The 24,385-nt window shown below is 43.4% G+C and overlaps 2 protein-coding genes across 6 annotated transcripts in view; one reads left to right on the top strand and one right to left on the bottom strand.

Moving 5' to 3' along the window:
* The window catches only part of ABCA1 (ATP binding cassette subfamily A member 1), a 135,786-nt gene that overhangs the window by 97,250 nt on the left and 14,151 nt on the right, over positions 1–24,385 (top strand). For 4 of the 5 annotated variants that reach the window (XR_008424289.1, XR_008424288.1, XM_053908144.1 and 1 more), the window contains exons 24-42: positions 882–960; positions 1,806–2,008; positions 3,069–3,117; positions 3,306–3,419; positions 4,484–4,632; positions 6,079–6,203; positions 7,712–7,810; positions 10,397–10,586; positions 11,596–11,690; positions 13,001–13,033; positions 14,046–14,151; positions 15,432–15,506; positions 15,989–16,158; positions 17,618–17,795; positions 19,759–19,874; positions 19,971–20,115; positions 21,640–21,763; positions 22,816–22,945; positions 23,214–23,334. Coding sequence is in view for 3 of the 5 variants with exons in the window: in XM_053908144.1 (XP_053764119.1) it covers positions 882–960; positions 1,806–2,008; positions 3,069–3,117; positions 3,306–3,419; positions 4,484–4,632; positions 6,079–6,203; positions 7,712–7,810; positions 10,397–10,586; positions 11,596–11,690; positions 13,001–13,033; positions 14,046–14,151; positions 15,432–15,506; positions 15,989–16,158; positions 17,618–17,795; positions 19,759–19,874; positions 19,971–20,115; positions 21,640–21,763; positions 22,816–22,945; positions 23,214–23,334 (2,301 nt within the window). In the remaining 2 variants the exon portion in view is untranslated. Of the gene's footprint in view, positions 1–781; positions 855–881; positions 961–1,805; positions 2,009–3,068; positions 3,118–3,305; positions 3,420–4,483; positions 4,633–6,078; positions 6,204–7,711; positions 7,811–10,396; positions 10,587–11,595; positions 11,691–13,000; positions 13,034–14,045; positions 14,152–15,431; positions 15,507–15,988; positions 16,159–17,617; positions 17,796–19,758; positions 19,875–19,970; positions 20,116–21,639; positions 21,764–22,815; positions 22,946–23,213; positions 23,335–24,385 lie in introns of all 5 variants that reach the window. The other variant, XM_053908145.1, reaches the window with a different exon arrangement.
* The window catches only part of LOC109270040 (protein NipSnap homolog 3A-like), a 38,335-nt gene continuing 26,994 nt past the window's right edge, over positions 13,045–24,385 (bottom strand). Inside the window, exon 8 of the transcript XR_008424292.1 lies at positions 13,045–13,232. The gene's annotated coding sequence lies outside the window, so the exon portion shown is untranslated. The remainder of the gene's footprint in view (positions 13,233–24,385) is intronic.

Here is a 24,385-nt window from a genome sequence, read left to right as displayed (position 1 = left end):
TCTTTGTAGCCTTGTTATCTTGCAAACTTTTTTTTTTTTTTTTAAACTTCTATCATCTCAAAGTACAGAGCAACTTTGGGAGGGAAGGTATTGTGATTATCACCCCAGGTTAGGTTAAGTAGGGATTGTGGAGTTTATTCAAGGTCATCCAGCAGGTAAATAACAGAGGTGGCACCAGAACCCAATAACCAGGTATGTTTTTTCCTCTGTTCTTCAGTCTATGCCTGAGATTGATTTGATTTATGTGTTGGAACCAGTGGCACCTAAAACATTTACATCCTAATCTTCAACTCCTGTCCACTTATTTACCTTTTAACTAGTGCCTGGTTACTCAAAGTGTGGTCTGAGGACTAGCAGCATTGGGATTACTTGGGAGCTTGTTAGAAATGCAGAAATGTGGGCCCAACTCTGACCTACTAAATCAGAATCTGCATTTTAACAAGATCCCCAGGTGACTAAACACAGATTAAAGCTGGAGAAGCACTGGACCAATTAGCCAGGTGAATCCCATGTCTACAAAGGTCAGTAAATGCCTGGCTACAGCATTCATTGGCAGGCCACGGTCCCATGGACAGCTCTGCTTCCTGACCTCCCATCCACACAGCACATGTATGTCAGACAGTGGCTTCAGAAGCCATGGCTGCCCTGTTCGTTGCTTCCTAAGAGAAGCCTTTCCAGTTCACACACAATAGAGCCTCATGGAAGCCCTCCCTGGCGAAGGTGCTGGTGGCTGTACCTTGCTCAGTCCCTGACCCGTTCTCACCTCCTTCTTTGCCATCAGGAGGACAGTGTTTCTCAGAGCAGTTCTGATGCTGGCCTGGGCAGCGACCATGAAAGTGACACGCTGACCATCGGTAAGGATTCTGGGGTTTCTTATTCAGGTGGTGCCTGAGCTTCCCCCAGCTGGGCAGAGTGGAGGCAGAGGAGGAGAGGTGCAGAGGCTGGTGGCGCTGACTCAAGGTTTGCTGCTGGGCTGGGGCCGGTGGCTGTGGGAGAAGGGTGCAGCTTGGTGGTAGATTGGCTTAATGCTTGCTGGGGAGCCTGGGGCTTGGCCTGGGAGCTGGCAGGGCAGTGTCCCCAAGAAGCTGACATGATTGGGGGTCGGGGGGTTGCCCCCTCGGGAATGGATCTGGCTGGACCCTGGAGACCAGGGATGAGTTGCTGAGGATCACACTATGGGGAGGGATTGGAGCTCAGTAGTGAAGGAGAGCAAAAACTCAGAAGATGGAGAGTAGCCTGCTGTGTCTTCCTTAGGAGGTACATATAGGAGGCCAGTGTCACCAGTAACACATATGGAGCAGAAGGCTTTACTGTGTCTGTCTATGCCCAGTCCTAACAACTGGCTTTTTCCAGGAAGGTGTCTCCTTCCATGAACTGTTTGATTAGCCCCTTTATTGAGGTAAATGAAGGAGCCTCCTTTAGAAGGTTAAGGAAGGGTGAAGGATCCTTTACCTCTACTCAAGCTTTCCATTGAAGAATCCTAGAGTTGAGGCAACAGACACAAAGCTTTTAACCTCAGAAAGTCTTCTGCACGCCCACCCATCCGCCCTTCCATCTTTCCACCCTCCCACCCACCCACCCACCCACCCACAATGTACTGAGAACCTACAGTGTGCCTGGCTTTGGTGATAAAAGGGTGAATAAGACCCAGTCCTCACTCCCAGAAACTCTCAGTCCAGAGATGAACATGTGGACTGACTTCAGTATCTGGGACAGGTATCCTGTGTGGGCAGCTAGCTTCTGAGGAGTAGGCATGGGGAGGACTCTGAGCCAGCTGAGCTGTCACTGTGCTTTGGTCCCTATAGATGTATCCGCTATCTCCAACCTCATCAGGAAGCATGTGGCTGAGGCCCGGCTAGTGGAAGACATTGGGCATGAGCTGACTTATGTGCTGCCCTATGAAGCTGCAAAAGAGGGGGCCTTTGTGGAACTCTTCCATGAGATTGATGACCGGCTCTCAGACCTGGGCATCTCTAGTTATGGCATCTCAGAGACTACGCTGGAAGAAGTAAGTTAAGTGACTGTCAGAGTAGAATGGAGCCCACGGTCCCAAGTCCGGACAGGCAGCCTGCCTTTCCCCAGGGGAATAGGATTACCATGAAGCAGGTTATTGCTCCTTTGGGCCATTGATATTGAGCTATTGTTGGCCACAGTTAACTTTTAAATTTGTGGTGTGAGATAACAGGAGAGCTTTATTAGGATTGCTCCCTGATGTGGCTGTGTCATAGCCATGCATATAAATAGCCAACATTTATGGAGAATCTCTGTGTGCCTGGTGCTGAACAGGGTGCATTCTTTTTTTAAATAATTGTAACTTAATTTAATCCTCATAAGTGAAAAAATGGGCACTTGGGGACGCTGACCTGAGCATCGGGGTTGATTGAGCGTGGGCTGCAAAGCCCATACTTTTTACCATGTAGCAGCGCCTCCCTTTAGAGACAGAACATCATAGACATGGAGGGATACAACATTTTTCTGGCCCAGTGGTCCTCAAGCTTGGCCATGCACCAAAAATCATCTGAGGATATTATTGACAATAAAATTCCATGCCTCAGAGCCAGAGTCTTTGAGTCAGAATTATTACATGCTTCCTAGGCTGTGGTCTATAGTTCAGCATTTAGAAATCGTTGGCTAGTTCACATTCTCTTCTGATACTTGAATCCCTGACTTAATATTTCTAGTGATAGGGGACCCATCATCTTTTGGTCATTCTGTCTTGGATGACTTATCATGGTGCTAGCTTACTCAGAGATTTGGAGCCATAGACCTGGAAGAGGCCACCTGATGGGCTCCCTGTAGATGCAGAACGAATTTCTTCTGCTGTCGTGTTGTAATGTCATGCCTTTAATTTGAAAAGGATTGTTTGGATTGATAGTTCTGACTACTGAGGAAATGTTCTCCAGTTAAAAATGCCTTCACTCCCAAGTGACTGAGAAAGTATTATTATTAAAGGAAGCTTTTACTTTTTGTCTTTAGGGGCTAATAAGTCACTCAATAATGTAATAATTGTGGGGGTGATGGTTGCTCTCATAAAATGGTGTTGAGAATATTCTCCCTCTGTTTTTCAGATATTTCTCAAAGTGGCTGAAGAGAGTGGGGTGGACGCTGAGACTTCAGGTAACCCTCTGGGGGAGCTGTGTGCACTCTGGGCAGCACCCTCTACAGGCTGTCTTGGCTCACCAGTACTGTGCCTTTCCCTTTGACTTGCTTCATCGCATTCTTATTTTCAGTGTATACATCGTGACAGATGAGGAGGGTTAGTTTTGTTAAAAATAAAATGTGGACTCTCTTCATTTTGCCTTCAGATGGCACCTTGCCAGCAAGACGAAACAGACGGGCCTTTGGGGACAAGCAAAGCTGTCTTCGCCCATTCACTGAAGATGATGTCATTGATCCTAATGATTCTGATGTAGACCCAGGTCTGTTTGGGCAAGATTTGTATCCTGTTGTTGGAAAGTGAATTTCTGTCTTGTGTACTCCAACGTTTCCTTTTGATGGCTTTAAGCTCAGGATGATAGACGCATACAGGGTCCAAAGGGAAGGGGGAAGATGAGAAAAGCCACGTTCCCTTTTCTAGCATTGGGCAACCCATCAGTCCTGAAAGAACCTATCCTCATTGCTTTCTTCATTTAGTTGGGCTCTTTTTCTCAAGACAAATATAAAAGGATGCTGCCTCAGTCCTCTGAATTCATTTATTTTCTGTGGAGACCCGGCTTCTTGCATACATTAGGTGTTTAATTGTTAAATAAGTATTGTTTGAATGGTTGAAGGATCTCTAATAAGTCAGCTTTTAGAGTTAATTGCACCTTAGACTTAGATATTCTGGATGAGTGTGTCCCTGTGTGTTTGACTGGGATGGAGAAGGGGAGGCAAGAAGTCAAACAAATACTGTTCAGATGTTAAAGTACCTCAGTTAGGAATCATTAATGTAAGACTTGGATTTTGATATAGTTGTTCAGAGCAGAAACCTTTCTAGCTGTCTCAGTCCTGCTCACATGTGTGTGGCCCTCATGTTCTCTTTGACTTTATGCATTGTCAGTACTTAGATCATTTGAATGTGTCTACCTTTTACCAAAAATATAATGGATGGGAGACAGATCTGCATCGTGTGTTCTCAATTATGTCAGCCTAAATGCATGGCTGCATAGAATATTCTATGAGAAAGTGAGGATGACTTGGTTCATCTGAATGACTGTATGTAAAACAGTTTACATGTGAACACGTATTTTGCTTTGTCTCAAGGCACCTTCATTTTCTGTACTCCTCGGACAAGAACTAGAAGGCACAAGCTGTTACTGTTGGACATTTGGAGTCCTAACTTTTCCTCAGACACAGATTTGTCCTGAAAGCCCTTTACTTTTGAGACACTTGTGCTTTCAAGCACAAGCCTCCCAGATGGTTGCTGAGGATGTTGGAGGGAGGAGCATGGTGATGTCAAAACTGCCTAAGATAACAGGTGACCTTCGGTGTTGGCTTCTTATAGAATCCAGAGAGACAGACCTGCTCAGCGGGATGGACGGCAAAGGCTCCTACCAGGTGAAGGGCTGGAAACTCACACAGCAGCAGTTTGTGGCCCTTCTGTGGAAGAGGCTGCTGATTGCCAGACGGAGTCGGAAGGGATTCTTTGCTCAGGTAACAAGAGCCGTTCCAGGCCTGGGACTCTGGCTTCATGGGTGGGCTGCTGGCTCCCTGACCAGTGGAGGCAGGAGAGGGTCATGGTTAGAAGATGGATGCTGGGGCCAGACACTATTTCAGTCCCAGTACTGCTTCTTGGCATTCATGCGTCTGCGGGCAAGTTTTCTTCTCTGCCTCCATCTAGTCCTCTTTAGAATGAAGATAACATACCTGCAACACAGGGCTGTTATGAGGATTAAAATGAGTAACTGCTTAGAATGGGGCCTGACATGGAGTAGTGCTGTGTATATGTGTCTTTGAGTTTTACTGTAAAGGATTATGGGAGAGAGGCAGAGTTCAGAAAAATTGCTGGGCACATTCAGTTTTCATAACCTGAGAAATGATATATCCAGATGCACTTGATATACACACTTCTTGGAAACGTGATTTTTCTCTAAAAACTGCAAATTGACAACAAGGTAGCCACAGAGGAAGGAAAAAAAATGGGCAAACAGACTGAGAAGACTCACTACACTATTGTCTGCATGTGAGTGTTGGCATGCTAAGTCACTTGCTTGGAAAGGATGAAATTACCCCTCTATAAAATCAAGAAGTATAAAATCAAGAGATTCTTCCCTATAGACTATGTGGATAATGCAGGAGAGTACAAGTTTGGAGATACAGACCTGGATTTGAATTATGGTTCTGTGACTTACTGGCTGTGTCACCTTGGGCACGTTACTTAGTCTCTCTGGGTTCAATTACCTTGTTCGTTGATTGGTGGTGATGATACTACTACTTAGGGCTGTAACAATAATTACATCATTGTCATGTATTTTCCCATAAAGAAGGATTTAGGTCTTGATGCATTTTGAGGCCATTATATGGTGACAGTGGCTGCTGTTTCCCTTTCAGAGTGGGATCTTACTGGGTCATTTAGTCTTGGTCCGCAGATTACAAGTGAGCACATGAGGCCACAGTGGGAAGGGACTTCACATGGATATGCTAAGAGTAGAGACAGAACCAGGTTTCAGGTCTTCGGACTCCTGGTCCAGGGCTTTTCTCTCAGCCTTTCTCAGAGCTGAGCTGGGCTCCTGGTCCAGTGTGGTCTTTGGTCTTCAGAGGGCAGAGGACAGGACCCTATGTTCTGAGTCACCCTGACATATGACTACTGTTTACTCTGAAGTTTTTAGCTTGGGGCTTCTGCCAGGTGGCCATAGCCTCTGGCCTTGTGCTGCCAGCTTCCAGAAATTCCTGGAGGGAAGAGGTTTAGTTCTCAGGATCTGCTGCTTCCAACCTGCCATGAGTGCCTTGGTAGAGCTCTGCTATGGGCCCTGTACTGCTCATTTGCATGCTGGCTGGTTTGGGAGGCTAGCTGGACTCTTAGGGGCTTGCCCTGTGCCCTTCTTTCTAACACTTGCCCTTGTTTTGCAATTTCCTTTCCCCTCTACCCCCTGGTTATAGATTGTTCTGCCAGCTGTGTTTGTCTGCATTGCCCTGGTGTTCAGCTTGATCGTGCCACCCTTTGGCAAGTACCCCAGCCTGGAGCTTCAGCCCTGGATGTACAACGAACAGTACACATTTGTCAGGTATGTGCTTGCCTTCTGCGCCCAGGGACAGAAGAGAGCCGAGACAGACCCAGGTGTTTACTGTGCTGAGGGCCAAGGGGAGGTGGACTCAAGAATGTGGATTTTATCAGGTGTCCCAAAGCCCCTGCACAAACTAATATTGGATGCAAAGAACAGCAGCAAATTGAACCTCAAATAATAGACCAGTTCTCTGTTGCCACTTTGGAGCTTGTTTCCTTTTATACTGCGGTCATCAGGAACAGTCCTATATGCTTTATGTAAATAATCTTCCCTTGGAATACATCTGTGATGAAGCTGTCGGGTACTTGGCGTTTCAAAGCTATGTTTGAACTTTGTTGTTTGATCACAGGGCTTCAATACACTGTCACAGCATTACACCCCCACGTTCTTGTTTGTGCACAGTACAGTTAATGTGCTCGTTAAGTTACAGGTAGTAACTAGTGTGTGCCTTTAATGTTTATTTACTTTTGAGAGACACAGAGACAGAGTATGAGTGGCAGAGGAGCAGAGAGAGAGAGAGACACAGAATCTGAAGCAGGTGTCTGGCTCTGAGCTTTTCAGCACAGAGCCCAACGTGGGGCTCTAACTCATGAACTGCAAGATCATGACCTGAGCCAAAGTCAGATGATTAACTAGCTGAGCCACCCAGGTGCCCCTAGTGTGTGTTCTTTAGACACAAATGCCAGCTACTCTGGAACAATCCAGTGCTTCAGAGAAAAGTACAAAGAAATTTCTCTATTTCCCTAAGCAGAAGTTTTCTTCGGTCTTACACTATTTGTAGACCAAACAAAGGAAACAAAAAAATCCATAAATAGGTGAAACCGTTCCTCCTCCTCTTACCCTGTGTTTCTTGCCTGTTGAGTTCAGGTTTCATGGCTAACTGTGAAAGTATTTTTTGAAAAACTGATCCTTAATGAATTTCTTTGCATTAAAGAAATCCATATGTAAATGTGCATGTATGTATACATGTGTTCATACACACACACACACACACACACACACACACACACACACACACGAAAAACTCCATACATAGAACTAACACAAGCTCTGCTTCAGAGGGCTGTATGTTACCTTGATCTTAAATATTCAGTCCATGTCTTGGGGGCACCTGGGTGGCTCAGTCAGTTAAGCGGCTGACTCCGGCTCAGGTCGTGATCTCACAGCTTGTGAATTCAAGCCCCGTATCGGGCTCTGTGCTGACAGCTCAGAGCCTGGAACCTGCTTTGGCTTCTGTGTCTCCCTCTCTCTGCCCCTCCTCCACTCACACTCTGTCTCTCTCTCTCTCTCTCTCTCAAAAAATAAATAAACATTTTAAAAAAATTAAAAAAAATATTCAGTCCGTGTCAGAGCTCCTTTGGGGTAGGTTCTGCATTGATTCATTTCTGTTTTAAGAGCTTGGCACACAGGAAGTGGCTAGTGAAGTGTCTAATTTAGAAAACCAATTCTACCTTCCAATTCCTGGTTTTAATGTATTGCTAAGCTGGCTGCCTGTCATGTACCCACAGTAATGATGCTCCTGAGGACACGGGCACCCAGGAACTCTTGAATGCCCTCACCAGAAACCCTGGCTTCGGGACCCGATGTATGGAAGGAAACCCAATCCCGTGAGTGCCACTTGAACTATGAGACTCTCCACAGCTGGGTCTTCTTAGGCTTGTCACCTGGTTTGATGTCTAATATATTGCCCTTATCAGCTGTGATAGATGCCACATTGTGTCTAGTGTCATCTATCTTTCGAACTATTTTTTATTTTTAAAAGGCTCAGAGATATCTAACCACACTCTCTGTAAATAAACATAGCAGACTAGGAGAGTTTTCTAACATCCCACAAAGTAAATCACTGCAGACGTTTATTTACTGCTTTACAGATTAATATTTAATTTAAATAGCACTTCATACTGATAAAATGCTTTTCCCTTCTTCCTTTCTACCAGCTCCTGTACCTAAAAGCAGAGATAGGCTGCCATTATATATAATTTTCAGTTTTGCCTATCAGTTTCTTCACTTTGCCAACCTGAAAAGATGTTATATTTGTGTACAAAAATGGACACGTCCTTCTTTTAGAGTTGCATATTTTTGTGCTTTCCTTCGAAATCCATTTTAAGGAAATAGTGTATGAATAAATGCAGTGAAACACCCATGTGTGTCTAAGTGGGTATGAGGGAAGATGTGTGTGGAAGTCTTTGTGCATAAAGACCTTGAAGAGAGTTGAGTTTCCAAGGGAGCCAAACTACGGCCCAGGCAGGTTTGAAGTTCCAGGCTGAGGTCGAATGAGATTCAGGCAGTTACATCACAGACTCTGAGGAATTATGGAGAGTGTGGGAACACAAAGATTGGAGAAAAGCTAATTTGAGTTCCCGGTTTTAAAGGCAAGGTACTGACCTCGCAAGTGACCAGTGAGCACGGTGCTCAGGCATACAAGGTTTCAGAGCAGATTTCTAGATGGAGAGTTACCATGTACTTGCTAGTTCTTACTATTAGATATTTACTAAACATGTGCTGGAATTTAATGCTTAGTGGGTGGTAAGCCCTAGCAGCCAATGTCGTCCTAAAGAACAAGATGATTGTGATGGAGAAGGACATGGAAAAAGACATGGAGACATCCTATTTGAAGTCACAAGACTTTTGCCTTTGGACAATCCTGCAAGTTGTATAGGTGAGGTAGAATGAGATGAGATGCTAATAGAGTTGGGTGGATTCCACACACGCCTGTGAGCATTGTGGACTCACAGACAGGTGGCAGCCATGGAAGGAGCCGGGTCTGGGCTTAGGGAGCCTGCAGGGACAAAAGAGGTTGGGCCTCTGCCATCAGAGGACGCACAGCCTTGGGGCAGAGCACCACTGAATGTGTGTTAAGGATGGGGTGCAATGGAAGGGGCCCCACTCTGGCAACCTTTACTGAATTCGCATTCTAGGTCTTACCGAAAGGAGGAGAACTGAGGGAAATTTGGGACTTTGACTGTGGCATTGAGCTTTGTCTCAGCCAATCATTTTGTGAAGATTTTAGAGTGTGAGCTTCAGGAGGTACTGTGTCTTACTCTGACTTTTGCATCAAGTCGCAGTGCTTTAGAGAGAACTAGAGAGCAATCCACAAATCTGTTCCTTTGAAATTTTTAGTACGTTCAAGCATAACATAAGAATGTGGCTGCACGTTAAATTGTAGAATTTGCAACTAGAAGGGTACTAGAAATGACTTGTTTCAACATGTCATTGTGTACTTTTATTTTACTAGTGGAGAAGATAAGACCCAAGAGGGCAAGTGTCTTGTTGGTGGTCCACAGCGATTCAGAGCTCAAGTCAGGCACAAAGGAGTTGTCTTTTGTCACCCAGGGTGCTTGCAAACAACCTAGCTCTTCATGCACTGAGCACCCTCTCCCCATCTCTCCCCAACCCCAATTCTCTACTCATTTTAAGACATAAAGTGAATCTTTCCTTTCTGCACCAGATTTTCAGCACATTGAGCATAACATGCAGACTCCTTCCCTGACCTGATCATCTGGCACCTGCCTCCCTCCACCCCTCCTCTTCCACTTTCTCCCTCCTAGCTCATCTCGCCCCAGCCACACTGCCTTCCTGCTGTTCCTCAAACATGGAAAGCTCATTTTCTCACTTTCTATTGCCCTTGCTTATAGTGTTCTTTCTCCCCAAATCTTTTCCTGGCTTCTCTTTCTAATCGTGTATGCCTTGGAAGAAGTATCACCCTCTTTGGGAGAAGTAGTCCTGTTTCCCCCCGTTTCCCTCTTATTTTGCTTTATTTTAGGCTAGGTGACATTTGTTTATTGCCAAATTCCTGCACAGGAATGCAGGCTCCATGCAGGCAGAGTCTTTGTCTTGTTCACCCCAGACTCTCAAATGTGCAGAACAGCGTCTGGCACATAGCAGATGCTCAGTGAATATTTGTTGAGTGAACACAGGGGCAGGAGACCAAATGCTGGTGGATTGCACTGACTGGAGTTTGGTAGGTGAGCATTTCAGGCCTCTTTGTGTTCCCATCATCCTTAACTGCAAAGGAAGTTTGTGGCTCACAGGTCTGTGGGGAGATCACACAAATGGTGAGGGGATAGATGCATGTTTGTGGTTGTTATTGATTGATCTGTGCTCCTGAGGCACAGGAGGAGCACAGGAGGCCTTTCCTGAGGAAAGGCCAGGCCCTCTCGGGTGATGCTACCTTTGATGTCTTCCCTCTGCAGAGATATGCCTTGCTCAGTGGGGGAAGAGGAGTGGACCACTGCCCCGGTTCCCCAGACCATCACGAAACTCTTCCAAAGTGGGAACTGGACGATGGAGAACCCCTCACCCGCCTGCCAGTGTAGCAGCGACAAAATCAAGAAGATGCTGCCTGTGTGTCCCCTGGGGGCAGGGGGGCTGCCTCCTCCACAAGTGAGTCAGTCTCAGTGTGACTGAGCAGATGGCGGTGCGGGGTGGGCTGGGGCGCTTCCGTTAGGAAGAAGGAATGGATGACCAGTCATGCAGGGGGTTGTCTTTCAGTCTTGATCTTAATTCTGTGGGGACAACAAGCATGTGAGTTTTGAAGGGAAGAAGCTGGTCCATAAGTTTCTAACTTAGCTTAGCTTGTTTCTCTAGTTTGAAAAAAGTCAGCCTAGGTTACTTACCTGTTCGAGTTAAAACCAGAACCCAACACTCGGGATCAGTGGGCTGTGGAAGACACACTCTGGCTTCTCCCGCTGAGGTAGTGTTGACAGAACATGTAGCATGACAGGCCTGGCTTCATCCCTGGTTCTGCCACAGATGAGCTGGTGACCTGGGACAGGCCCCTCAGTGCCTGGACCTGTTTCCCCACCTCTGAATTAGGGAGGCTGACCCATGAAGCTTCTGCGGGTCTTAAAATTCTGACATTCTCTGAGACTGTGAGTGTGGGGAGCAGTCCTGAGCCTTTTTTCTGAGAACAATTTCAGGAAGAGGCTTGTTTGTGATCTCCCTCTGCTGCTGTATCAGTATCTAGGTTGCAGGGTGAGGACAACTGATTTCAAATGGGTGTGAGAACTTAAAGGTATCCTGGTTACTTCTCCCTAAAATAACAGCTGATCTATCATCAGTACCTCCAGTGAACAAGAGAATTCACTGGGCATAGAGTCAATGATAGTGCTCCCCTAAATACCTTTGTGACTATACAGAATCATATTCTACTGTCTATTGTTTAGCAGTTCAGAATAATTTCCTGGGAACATGTTAGCTTGGCAGAAGGGAATGGCCAATGCTGAGGGCAGAATGGACTAGGCCTTGGTGTTTGGATGATGGCAGCACCTGGGGTCTGGTCATACTGTGGCCCATGTTTGAGGGACATGTGTCACTGTAGTCTTTGATTTTTTGTTTCTGTTCCAATTGTGGTCCATAAAGACACTTGTGCTTGGTTTTTCTGTGATGACAGAGGAAACAGAACACTGCAGACATCCTTCAGAACCTGACGGGAAGAAACATTTCGGATTATCTTGTGAAGACCTATGTGCAGATCATAGCCAAAAGGTCATTATTTACTAAACCTGGCCCTTCCTGGGTAGGGGAATTATAGGTCTAAAAATAGCAGGCTGAGTGTGTGGGGGAGGGGGGGTTGAAGACATCAAGTTTTGGCCTGATGTTGGCTTTTGGGACTTTAGGATATTTTCCTAAGCTAGAAAAGGTAAGTATTATGAACTTTTAGTGTTAGCATCAATGTTAGGGCTGCCCAGCATAATCACAGTGCTGTGCATTAGAAAAGTTCTTGAGATCAAATGTACACTGTTGATTATAGTTAAAAATACTGTATTCTATACTTCCAAGTTATGAAGCAACTAGATCTTAAAAATGTGCTTACCACAAAAACGAGAAAATAGTTACAGGACATGATGGAGGTATTAGCTAACAGCACCATGGTAATCATATTGTAATACATAGTACGTCAGATCAAATTGTTATACACCTTAAATTTGCACCAGGTTATTTGTCAACAAAAAAAAAACTGGATTCAAATTTGAATTCTACTTATTATCTGTTTTACCAGGAGCAATCAGTTGTCCTTAACTGTCCTCTTACTATTCCATGGTGCAGATGAAATGACATGATACATATAAAGGGCCTCTCCTGAATGGAATGCATGATAATTTTGGTAATATGTAGTGCTATGAAGTGAGCCCTGGGCCAACTCAATGGTCTGACTTGGCTTTGGAACCTTGAAAGAGCCATGAACGTTCCTGGGGCATCACTGCACAGCATTGAGTACTTGATGCCCAGGAAATGTTCACTCTGGTTTCCTTTTGGTTTGTTGAGCCTCTCTATTAGGTATTCTCAGTGACTTTAAATGACAGGGCTGGGGTGTGCTTGAATGATAATCACTGCGAGTTTCCAAGAACGAGGCATAACCTTTCCATGTCCTCCATAGTTAACATATTACCTTGAATTCAGTAAGTCTCAGGGTGCCTATCTGGCTCAGGTGGTATAGAGCATTCGACTCTTGATATCAAGGTCATGAGTTTGAACCCCACTTTGGGTGTAGAGCCTACTGAAAAAGAATTTAAAAACATCTTTTGGTTCAGTCACATCTTTGTAAGGTGGCTTTTGAATTGGTTTAACCCAAAGCATGATTTTCATATAAATAACATGGTTTTAAGATGGGGAGAAAAAGACACAGTGACTGGGGCATCCTTCCGTGGTACCACCCCCCCAACACCAGCCTGATCACCGGATTCTTTGTCTCTGTTTATTTCCTCAGGTAGATAGTAACTTCTTTTGTATCATCAGGAATAGGATCAATGTTTCTTCACACTGATTTTTGGTTTCTTTTTCTTTGGCTTCTGCAGTTTAAAGAACAAAATCTGGGTGAATGAGTTTAGGTAAGTTGATCTCTTCCTGTGCTTGCTTTTATATTTTCTGGACTCCAGTAGTTCAGAAGGATGACTTTGATCCAGGTATCCCAGATCCCAGGAGGCTGGGGTGTGGGGATTACTTGGTGCTCAGCTGCTACTTCAGACGCCTTTGAAAGATTTGGCACTCTGATCCCCTGGAGGATATTCAGCAGTTTCTTAGAGGTCTCTAGGGATTTAACAGGGAAGCACAGTGTTGTGAGGAAATACCTTATGCTATTGACACATTCCCAAGGGGTACTAGGGACTCCAGGACAATTTTTCAGGCCTCTGGAATGAGACCAAGAAGATCTTGGATGAAATAAGAGGCATCAAAGTTAATTATCTTCACAGTGTTTGAACTCCTTTATCTATGTAGGTTTTGAAGGAACAGGTAGCACTAGGGAAGAAAGGAACAATGCTTGAAGCCAATTTGTACTTACTAGAAAATGAGATAGCTTGTATGGCTGCCTCAAAACTTAGCTCCATCACTGCTTCCCACTTTTCCTCTTTGCTTTTTCCCCAAGGGCCAGCACCCACAGACCTCTGCACAGAGCAGATGCAAACTGGGACCCCTAAAGTAGTCTTCGTGCTAGAAAAGAGCCAAGGCCTGTCTATAAGCCCTCCTCCCCAGGCTACTCTGGTCAGTGTCCCTCCTCCAATTCGCCATCTGATTGTCTCGAAACCCAGAACCCTGCCCAGACACCCACGTGCAGGCCTGGGACATCAGGCTGTGAGGCGAACGACCATTCTTAATGTCTCAGACATCTCACTCTGTGTATAATCACATGCAGGTCCTTCCCACTCGTGCGGTAACCATAAGAGTTAAGAGATTGCCAGAATTCATTAGAGGAGGCCAAGATGCAGCTTTCTCCAAGGCTAGCTTCAGTCCTTCTTTGAATAAGCAATTCATCTACGTGAAGCATGCACAAATTCACGGGGTGTCTCCTGCTCAACAATACTGTGTACCATGCTGTATTTTAATGCCAGGATGTTCTTGTAGGTACGGAGGATTTTCCCTGGGTGCCAGTAATTCTCATTCACTTCCTTCAAGTCAAGAAGTTAATCATGCCATCAAGCAAGTGAAGAAACACTTGAAGCTGGCCAAGGTACGGTATCCATTCTAGGACATGTCAGAAAAATGGGCCTAGAGTTGCTGCTATGTGGGAGTAGTTGACAGGTACATCTAATCACCCAGCCACTTACTGTTTTTAAGATTTTTGAATACAAAGCTGTTGTTGGGATTTACTGATCTTGTGTCAGCCAAGAGTAGGGTACACAGTGTATGTTTAATATCTGAAAACATAGATCAAAAAAAATTCAGAGATTTAAAAGCTCTCAGAATAACTTCAGTTTGTGAATTTAGCCAGTAGGCAAATAAAGTGGGCTTCAAACATACTTTTCTAAAACAATCACTGGTTAAACAGGAAACGAATTATTTACTTAAAGTTGGCAGCAGGACCTCTATAAAGCACCCACTTCATTTCTCAGTACTTCCGGTTTCCCATTTTTTTTTTATTAAAAATTTTTTAAAAATATTTGTTTATTTTTGAGAGAAAGAGAGAACGTGAGTGGGGGAGGGGCCAAGAGAGAGGGAGACACAGAATCCAAAGCAGGCTCCAGGCTCTGAGCTGTCAGCACAGAGCCCAACATAGGGCTCAAACTCGTGACTGTGAGATTATGACCTGAGCTGAAGTTGACCGCTTAACTGACAGAGCCACCCAGGTGCCCTCCCCGCCACTCCAATTTTTTTTTAATGTTTAGTTTTGAGAGAGAGAGAGAGGGAGAGAGACAAGGCAGGGATGGGGCAGAGAGAGAGAAGGAGACACAAAGTCTAAAGCAGGCTCCAGGCTGTTGAGCCCAGTGCGGGGCTCAAACCCACAGACCACGAGATCACGAGCCGAGGTTGGATACCTAACTGACTGAGCCACTCAGGCGCCCCTCTGGTTTCCCATTTTTAAATGAGAATTGAGGGGCCAGATGACCTGCATTCCAGAATCATGGGCAGCCACAATAGTCCTAAAGTCGTATCGCCACTTTTGACGCACAGACCCTACATATCCAATACCTCAGCACACTGAGTGTAGTTCTGGGTCTTAGGAGGACGCCAGGGGAACACTTGGGAGAATCCTCACCACTCAGTTAAGTGAGACATCTGCATCTTGGGACTTTGAGTCACTGGGCATCCCTGCAACTCCTTCAAGACTTGTGGTTTGGGGCAGCACGAATGCTTAAGATTTCTGGTCACTTGTTTCTTGGGCGCCAGTTATCCAGTGGCTTCAAATCTCACCTCAGTGAACAAAGCAGTAAAATATTGCTCCTCACATGGTTGTCCCGTTGCCCTTCCCTGTGAACCATCCCAGCTGAGGCAAGTTTCTTTTGTTCACAGGACAGTTCTGCAGATCGATTTCTCAGCAGCTTGGGAAGATTCATGACAGGACTAGACACGAAAAATAACGTCAAGGTAAAGCCCTTTGTTCTAGTAACTTCTTGATGAACGACTCATCATGTTGACAGGTGTGTTCATGACAGAAAAGAGCTACTAATTTTACCACAGAGGCCATACAGTATAGCAATGAAGAGAATTTGCTTTGCCACCAGACATACCAAGTGAACTATTGTGACCGTGACCAAGTTACCTAACTTATCTAAGCCTCAGTTTACCAATCTAAGAAAGGGAGATCATAATCATGGCTCTCTTAAAACTATGGTGAGGATTGAGTGAGTTAAAGGTATAGGGTCGTTGGCACGGCACCTGGCCTTATGATCTGTGCTCCACATACCCTGGCTACCGTGATTACTTTGCCATGTTCTCAGACTATAATGTTTTATCTTGGTATATGACTGGAATTCCTAAAATTTACGCCCATGTTTTTTTGTATGTGCATCTACCTCCGGAAGAAGGATTTGGAAGCATTACTTTGTACCTGGTGTATTTTATTTTAGGTGTGGTTCAACAACAAGGGCTGGCATGCCATCAGCTCTTTCTTGAATGTCATGAACAATGCCATCCTCCGGGCCAACCTGCAGAAGGGAGAGAACCCCAGCCAGTATGGGATTACCGCTTTCAATCACCCTCTGAATCTCACTAAGCAGCAGCTCTCAGAAGTGGCTCTGTAAGTGTGACTGTGTCTGAATGGGTGGGGTAGGAGGATGAGCGGGTGTTGGTGGACTCCTGGAATAGGGGAAGGAAGTGTGAAACTGGTTCTGGAGTATCAGCAGAGGTCACAGTTATATTCTTGTATATCTGGATTATTCAGGTTCTGGTAGAAAATGATCATATGAATTGGCTGATAGGGATTAAACTGCAGAAGATAAAGGACCCTGATGTCTAAAGACCATTACATTTAGTGAATTAAAGTAAAATTGTCAATAAAATCCTAAAATACTTTATCTCACCATTTACACATTGGTTAATAAAAAATCAGGGTGCCTGGGTGACTCAGTTGGTTAAGTGGCCGACTTTGGCTCAGGTCATGATCTCATGGTTTTTGGGTTCAAGCCCTGTGTGGGGCTCTGTGCTGACAGCTCAGAGCCTGGAGCCTGCTTCAGGCTCTGTGTCTCCCTCTTTCTCTCTGCCCCTTTCCCGGTCACGCTCCGTCTCTCAAAACGTGAATAAACATTAAAAAAAAAATAATTTAAAAAATGGTTTTATTAGTTTTGAAACGACTATTTTCTAAACTTGGTGAAGCATACTTTTATCAGCTTGTCTTTTTAATTCCTCAGTCAAGTGTGTGTGTGTGTGTGTGTGTGTGTGTGTGTGTGTGTGTGTGTGTGTGTATGTGTGAAGTTTAAAGCCAGTATAATATAGTTTAAAGGGCATAGCCTTTGGAATCATACAGGTCTATGTTTGAATCTGGTTTCTAAATTTCTAGATGTATGGTGTTAAATGAGGCAATTCATGTAAATTGCCAAGTCTAGCACTCAGCATTAGATTCTTCCCTGTGTATGGAGCATGGCACAGCTATTTCTGCTGAACTCATATAGAAAATGTATGTCACTAGGATCTTTATACCAACTTTATATATAATTAATATATATAAGAATAGTTTATATTATACCCTCTTTAATGAGCTTATAATTCTTAAAATAAGAATCTGAGAATTTTTGTTACATATGCTGCATACTATTGTTTTCAAATTTATTTAAAGCCAGAAATTAACTTATTTGAATAGTTTCACACTAATATTTCTGCTTTATTTAGTTTTCAAGATATAGTAGTCCTATATGTGTGAAAATTTATAACTTAATGCTCTTAAGTGTCAAGAAAGGAAGACCAAAGTGAATGCCATTTGACCATTCTTAGACTTTTTAAAATAATTTCACTATGGCAATGGGTTCTTTTTTGCCTCACTGAAATCACTTTTGCATTTTAATCATCAGAATTTTTTTTTACTTGAAAATAATCATCTTTAACCCTGAGTGAAATTCGTTTGGTGAACAGATATTTTTCCCTCAGATCTCAGACACTTGTGTGTTTGTGTGTGTGTGTGTGCGCGCGCACGTGTATCTCACTTGATTGGGTCCTCAGCTGCATCAATGGCCTCTCATAGCCTCACTGCCTTTTGTTTTCAGGATGACTACATCAGTGGATGTCCTTGTGTCCATCTGTGTCATCTTTGCAATGTCCTTCGTCCCGGCCAGCTTTGTGGTGTTCCTGATCCAAGAGCGGGTCAGCAAAGCAAAACACCTGCAGTTCATCAGTGGAGTGAAGCCTGTCATCTATTGGCTCTCCAATTTTGTGTGGGATATGGTAAGAACTCCAGTCTGCTGCTGTTTTATAAATCATTAGGGCTGTGGATTGGACGAAAGAGCCCCCTGCCCCGGCTTTTCTAAAAGTGTACTAGCTAGTCAAAGATGAATGAAAAAGGAAAAGGCAGAGGCAGTTGTATACTCTCATGACACTAAATATGGCATCAAATACAGAGCTGATCTCCCGCTGGAAAGAAAAATCTGTCCACGCTGCAATTAATACCACTGCCGCTAATTTCCTAACTTACCATTTTTCAAAGTAACATCAAGCTGGAAGACCCTTAGTCAAAACTTCAGTGCCTTTACCTTGTCTGGTAGGTTTTCACCACCAGAATCAGGGTGTTCTTTACCTTGGTAGGAAATCCATCTTTCAGTTGAAAACTCTATACATTTTACCCAGAAGCTTATCCATCCATTTCAAATATATTTTTATGCCAGCTGTAATACATTGCTTCTGTTCAGACCAATATAGAGGACTTAAAAGAATTCTGAACTTCTAATTTTTGTAAAGTGGAGTTGAAGTTTATCTCCCTTGACTTCCATTAATTGTAAGCCACACAGAACAAATTTAATTCTTCTCCCACCGCACAGTCCTTCAGGTATTTAAAGACAACTTTCATTTAACCCAGGTCTTCCCCATATAAGATGATCTGTATGAGAACATACTTTGTAATCTCTAAAGCACTGTACAAACATGAGTAATGATGATGATGTTTGTTTTGATTATACCAAGCCTCTCAGACTTATCACTGTTCCGATATGTTGCCTTTCTATAGCCATGCCCCACGTTGTTAATGTTCCTTTTGAAAAGCCAAGCCGAAAACTAACCTTGTGTTCAGGCTGAGGTCTGAAGGGTTACATATCTAGAGAGAGTTGATCTTTATGCCATACTTTCATTACTTAGCCCATGGGTATTGCATGGGGAGGTAGCACTGTCTAGATGGCAACTTGGTAGTGAACTGTAATTTCCATTTCATATAATGATTGGTGAATGGGGTCTCTTTCACTCTATACTAATGCAATTGATTTTCTGAACCTAAACTTCATATTTATCCCTATTACACTGCATCTTGTTTAGTATCCATTTGGTTTTGTTTTTGTCTTGATCCAGTGATTACTTCATTTGGTAAACACATACTTAAGTGCTCACTATGCATCTGACTGTGGCAGGCACAGGAGGTTCAGAGATGGAATATCAAGTCTGTGACCTCAGAGCTATCCCTTATCTTCCTGTGTATTATCTGTCCCTTCCTGCTTTAGAGACTCTGAAATTCACTAAAAGCATGTCTTCATCTAAGTTGTTGATAAACATACTGGGAAGAATGGGGCTAAGACAGAGCCCTGCAGTCTGAAGCTCAAATTCTTTTAACAGCCAACAAGCCCACTTCCCCTCCCTGCATGTACTTCGGTCCGCCAGCTATGAATTCTCATAATTGTCCTGTAGTCAAGTCTTTATATCTGCATTTTAATGCTTGACACACTGTCAGGACAGCCTTGAAAATTATTCTCAGTGTGATGAAACAATTGTGACATTCATGTTATGAGGTAAGCGCTTATAAATAGATTACATGTGAGATTGAACTTGGGCAGACTATAATATAGCATTAACGATGAAGCACGCAATCATCTTTGGGAAGATTAATGGAAGCTTATTTGCTGCTGTGAAATTGTAATTACTCTGACTGGGAATCCATTGTTCAGTATAAGTTTACTGAGCGTGACACCTTGGCTTAGCTGTTGGAAAGACAGAAAGGGCATGCAGTTTATAAAATCAGCCAAGGGTAAAATGCTTGTCAAAATGTATTGTCCGATATTTTGATTAATGCTTTATGTGGCTTCATTAATTCAAAGTTATTCTCCCAATATGTTTATCTGCCCTTTCTTGTCCTGTGATGGTGAAGACTTGAGATGTGTTGTGTCTCTGACTCAGGGGTGAACCTTATTTCCTTGCTTTTCACTTTTAGTGCAACTATGTGGTCCCTGCCACGCTGGTCATTATCATCTTCATCTGCTTCCAGCAGAAGTCTTACGTGTCCTCTACCAACCTGCCTGTGCTAGCCCTTCTACTTTTGCTGTATGGGTAAGGCACCTGTGGATGGGGGTAAGGCATATAGTGCCCAGTTTCTGAGGGAAGGCAGGGGATACCCAGTGGACATTTGTCTTTGTGCCTCACCAGGTGGTCGATCACACCTCTCATGTACCCAGCCTCCTTCGTGTTCAAGATCCCCAGCACAGCCTACGTGGTCCTCACCAGCGTGAACCTCTTCATTGGGATCAACGGCAGCGTGGCCACTTTTGTGCTGGAGCTATTCACCAACAATGTGAGTCTGCTGAAAGAGCAGCTCTTGTGGGGACAAGCATCTCTGTGAGCCAGAGGACAGCATGGAATAATGATCTAATGCTACTTGTCTGTGGTGTTGACCCCGCTGACCACTCCATCCTTTTTCAGATTCTCTCCACGGCGGGTTTGAATAGCACATCTTTCTCCTCCTTTTTTTTTTTTTTTATATTTCTTACTTTGATCAAACCCTTGAGTTTCCTTTGACAGGTTCTTTTGTACTCCTTTCTGTTTAAGTGTTGCGCTTCCCACTATTTGGTCCTGTGCCATCTTTGCTTTCCACTTAAGATGTTATCTCTGTGTGATGCCATTCATTCCCGAGGCTTTGACCAACCCTCTCTCCGTGTCTTACATAGTTATCTCCCGGATCTATGCCTTTAGCCCTCATTGTTCCCTGGAACTCTAGTCTCAGGTTTTCACTTGCCTAGCAGATGGCTCCAGTTAGATTATTTCTAGATGCCCCATACTTGACCTGTGCTAATCATCTTTTCTCTCAAAACCTAGTACTTCTCTTGCCATTCCCGTCCCACTGGATGGCATTCCTATCTACCCAATCACCCCAGCTGGCAGTATTATAGTCATCGTATATGCTTTTGCTTATGTCCCACATTGAACTGTTTACCTTGTCTGGTCTTCTGGTTCCAGATCTCTTTAAGGGCCCTGTCCATTCCTGTTGTTACTGTCTTTGTCCAAACACCTTAACTTAGCATGCAAGGCCTTTAGAGGTGCACAGCTCTTCCTGGCCAAATCTCACCACACCCTTTCCCAAGGCTCTGTAGTTTTAGCTGAGTTTGTTGTTGGCTTTAACCGTCCATACTCCTGTAGGCCTGACTTCTTTTATTACAGAGCCTGGTAGTATCTCACTAAGCCTTCAATACTCTGCTCAAATATGAAGCTTTCCTTACCTGCCAAGCGGGAGGCGCTCTCTCTTTCTCCTGTGCTCCCCAAACCCTCAGTTCATGCCTCCAGTACTACCAGTTATGTAGTAATTTCCTCAGAGTAGAGACTGTTTATTAACCTTGGCCTCCCCTGTGCCCTAACACAGGGCATCCAGCACATGGCAACTTAATTGTTGGCTATTTGGCCACTGGCTTGACGTGTACAAGAAGGATTTTTAAAATGCCTACAAAATCCTGAAATTGAAATATTACCCAGACATGAGCAATTTGCTTTTGAAATGCTAAGCCAGTATTTTATTACGATTTGCCTCTGATTAAAAATAACTGTTTCCAAACTTTGCTCCTATTTCTACATATTCATAGCATTACTTCAATTTTTTTTTTTTTTTACTTCAGATTTTCTAAAGAAATTTTATTGGGTTATGTATCATCAACTATGGCTGTTACTATTGATTGGTGTCTGAATTCAAAGGGTCAGTTTGACCCCAGCGAATCCAAATTTTTCTAATCTCTCATATTTTAGATATATTTTTAGCGTAAACCACAAATGACATTCATTTGAAGAAATGACATTTCTTTCTTATTTTTTTTATTTTTTATTTTTTTAGAAACTGAATAACATCAATGATATCCTGAAGTCTGTATTCTTGATTTTCCCACATTTTTGCCTGGGACGGGGGCTCATCGACATGGTGAAAAATCAGGCAATGGCTGATGCCCTGGAAAGGTTTGGTGAGCAACAGCAGTGGCTAGAGGGTGCTTTCATGGAGATGACAGTTTTCATGGGCCTTGGGACTCTGGGCTTTGTTTTGGAAAGAGACTGGTGACTGGGCATAGGACTTCCCACCACTCAGAGGGTTCATGACAATGAAGCTGGATGTGGCGTGGATCTTTTGATGCAACATTTGTCTGCCTCTGATAGCCTTGAGAAAAGTGAGAGGGCAATTTTGGAGGTAAGGAGGTAAGGGAAATACTGACTTCATCCTGGACCCAGTGCATAAAGCCACTGGTTGGGTTTGTTAGTCACTGGAAAAGGCAAACCATAGTTATAATTGGATACAGTCCAGAGAACCAGAAGGAAGGGTACAAACTTTGGCTCTGACTACTAGCAAAGTCGTGGGTCTGCAGAGTGGCCATCTATTACCTTTTACAAAGTCTATAAAAAGGTAATTTATTGCAGCTTTTTCAATCTCTAGAGTCTTTAAAAATATTTCTCCTGTGGCCACATTACTGTTCTTCATCCACTGGCTCATATAGCTAGATGGGCCATGTTATTTAATGGACATAGAAGAGGGACTATTTTTTCTTTCTTTTCAATTAACAAGTGCACAGGAGATGTATAAGGAATGTAAGGAGTATTCCCATAAAGCCAGATGATTTAATTAGTTCAATGGGTTACATTATATGCTACTGAAAGGGGCATCTTTTTAAAGCACTCTCTAATCTTCAGTGAAACAGTTTGCTAAAATACCCTTAAAATTACCCTGGATTGTTTGCCTTTTTAAAAGGGATTTGTGGCATGTCTCATTAAAAAGGAAATATAAGATATGAAATTAGAGATCTAATACATGTTAGTTCTGAAATTCTGACTGATTACTGGGTCATAGTATATTTTCCCAAAATGCTACTCTAAATCAGACTTGAAAAGTAATCACTCCCTTACTTGTCATAGACAAGAACCATTGGTGTTTTTGGGAACATAGACAAATTTGAGCCTGAATTTGAGGAAGGGCCATGGTGTTTGGTGCCTCCATTCTGACTGGATCTCTATATTGTGTCTTCAGGGGAGAATCGTTTTGTTTCACCACTGTCTTGGGACTTAGTGGGACGAAACCTCTTCGCCATGGCTGTGGAAGGGGTGGTATTCTTCCTCATCACTGTTCTGATCCAGTACAGATTCTTCATCAGGCCCAGGTGAGCTTTTTCTCAGAACTCATGGAGCACCTGGTTGAGGGTCACAGAGGAACATGGGGAAGCGCTAGTCAGTGGTGGTTTCTTTGCATTGATCTCAAGACAATCCAACTGATTTTCCTAATGTGGGTATCCTCTAGCCCACAGCACTGCTGATCCTAAAAACTACAGAGAGTATATTTTATAGGACTTGCTTAGAAATTGGGTCTTTGTCTTGAAAGATACCTTGAAAGGTTGATTTTTTTTTTTTTCTTAAAAAATTTCCCCCAAGACCTGTAAATGCAAGGCTTCCTCCATTGAATGATGAGGATGAAGATGTGAAGCGGGAAAGACAGAGAATTCTTGATGGTGGAGGACAGAATGACATCTTGGAAATCAAGGAGCTGACAAAGGTGAGACAGTACAGGCTGTAACAACTTGTATTCAGTTGTTTTCAGCTTTATATGTTGGAAACAGTCATTTTTGCTGATTTGCTTAATAAAAAGAGCATGCTTCCCCAAATATGTACATCTATACCAAGTGTCTATCTAGTATTTAATTTTATTTAAAATACACTGAGGGGACTTCTTAATGAAAGAAATCCTACTGAGAATATTTTATAATATGAAGTCTTGTTCTCAAGTATATTTGTTTTTCACACTTACACTTTTGTGTTTGTTATTAAAACATACTAAAATTGTACATCCAGTCAAAGCTGAGGTAGGAAGAATAAATGGCTGATTTTGAGAGTCATAGTCTAAAAAGCTGGTATGTCTCCATATGTCTCAGGAGGAAGGTTTGTTTCAGCCCACGCTAGGTGCCAGAATCCCAACAATTTACTTTTTTATAATATGTACAAACAATATTTGCAGTGCTTCAATGATACATTTTTACCCTGCACAATTTAATTTTTTAAAAATCTATCAAGTAAATGAAAAATTATATTTTAATGACTAATATGTCTTTGGAGAAGGTTGATAGTAGGCACATCTGGGTGGCTCAGTCAGTTAAGTAGCCAACTGTTGATTTCTGCTTAGGTCATGATCTCAAAGGTTCTTGAGATCAAGCCCCATGTTAGGCTCTGCACTGAGAGCAAGCATGGAGCCTGCTTGAGATTCTCTCTGTCCCTCCCTCCCTCTGCCCCTCCCCCACTTGTGTGAGTGTGTGTGCACACGCGCATGTTCTTTCTCAAAATAAACATAAGGGGTGCCTGGGTGGTTCAGTTGGTTAAGTTTCCGACTTTGGCTCAGGTCATGATCTCATGGTTCATGAGTTTGAGCCCCGCATAGGGCTTTCTGCTGACAGTGCAGAGCCTGCTTGGGATTCTCTCTCTCCCCCTCTCTCTCTGCCCCCCTCCCCCCAGAGTAAATAAACATTAAAAAATAATAAAAACAAATAAACATAAAAAGGTTGATATGAAATTAAAAATAAAAAGAAGTTCACTTTTATTTTGAGCTTCAGAGT

The sequence above is a fragment of the Panthera pardus genome, unplaced genomic scaffold, assembly GCF_024362965.1.
Source record: "Panthera pardus isolate Hobbes unplaced genomic scaffold, ASM2436296v1 HiC_scaffold_20, whole genome shotgun sequence".
NCBI lineage: Eukaryota > Metazoa > Chordata > Mammalia > Carnivora > Felidae > Panthera > Panthera pardus.
Note: the sequence above shows the minus strand (reverse complement) of the source record. Positions and strands in the feature narration are given on the sequence as shown.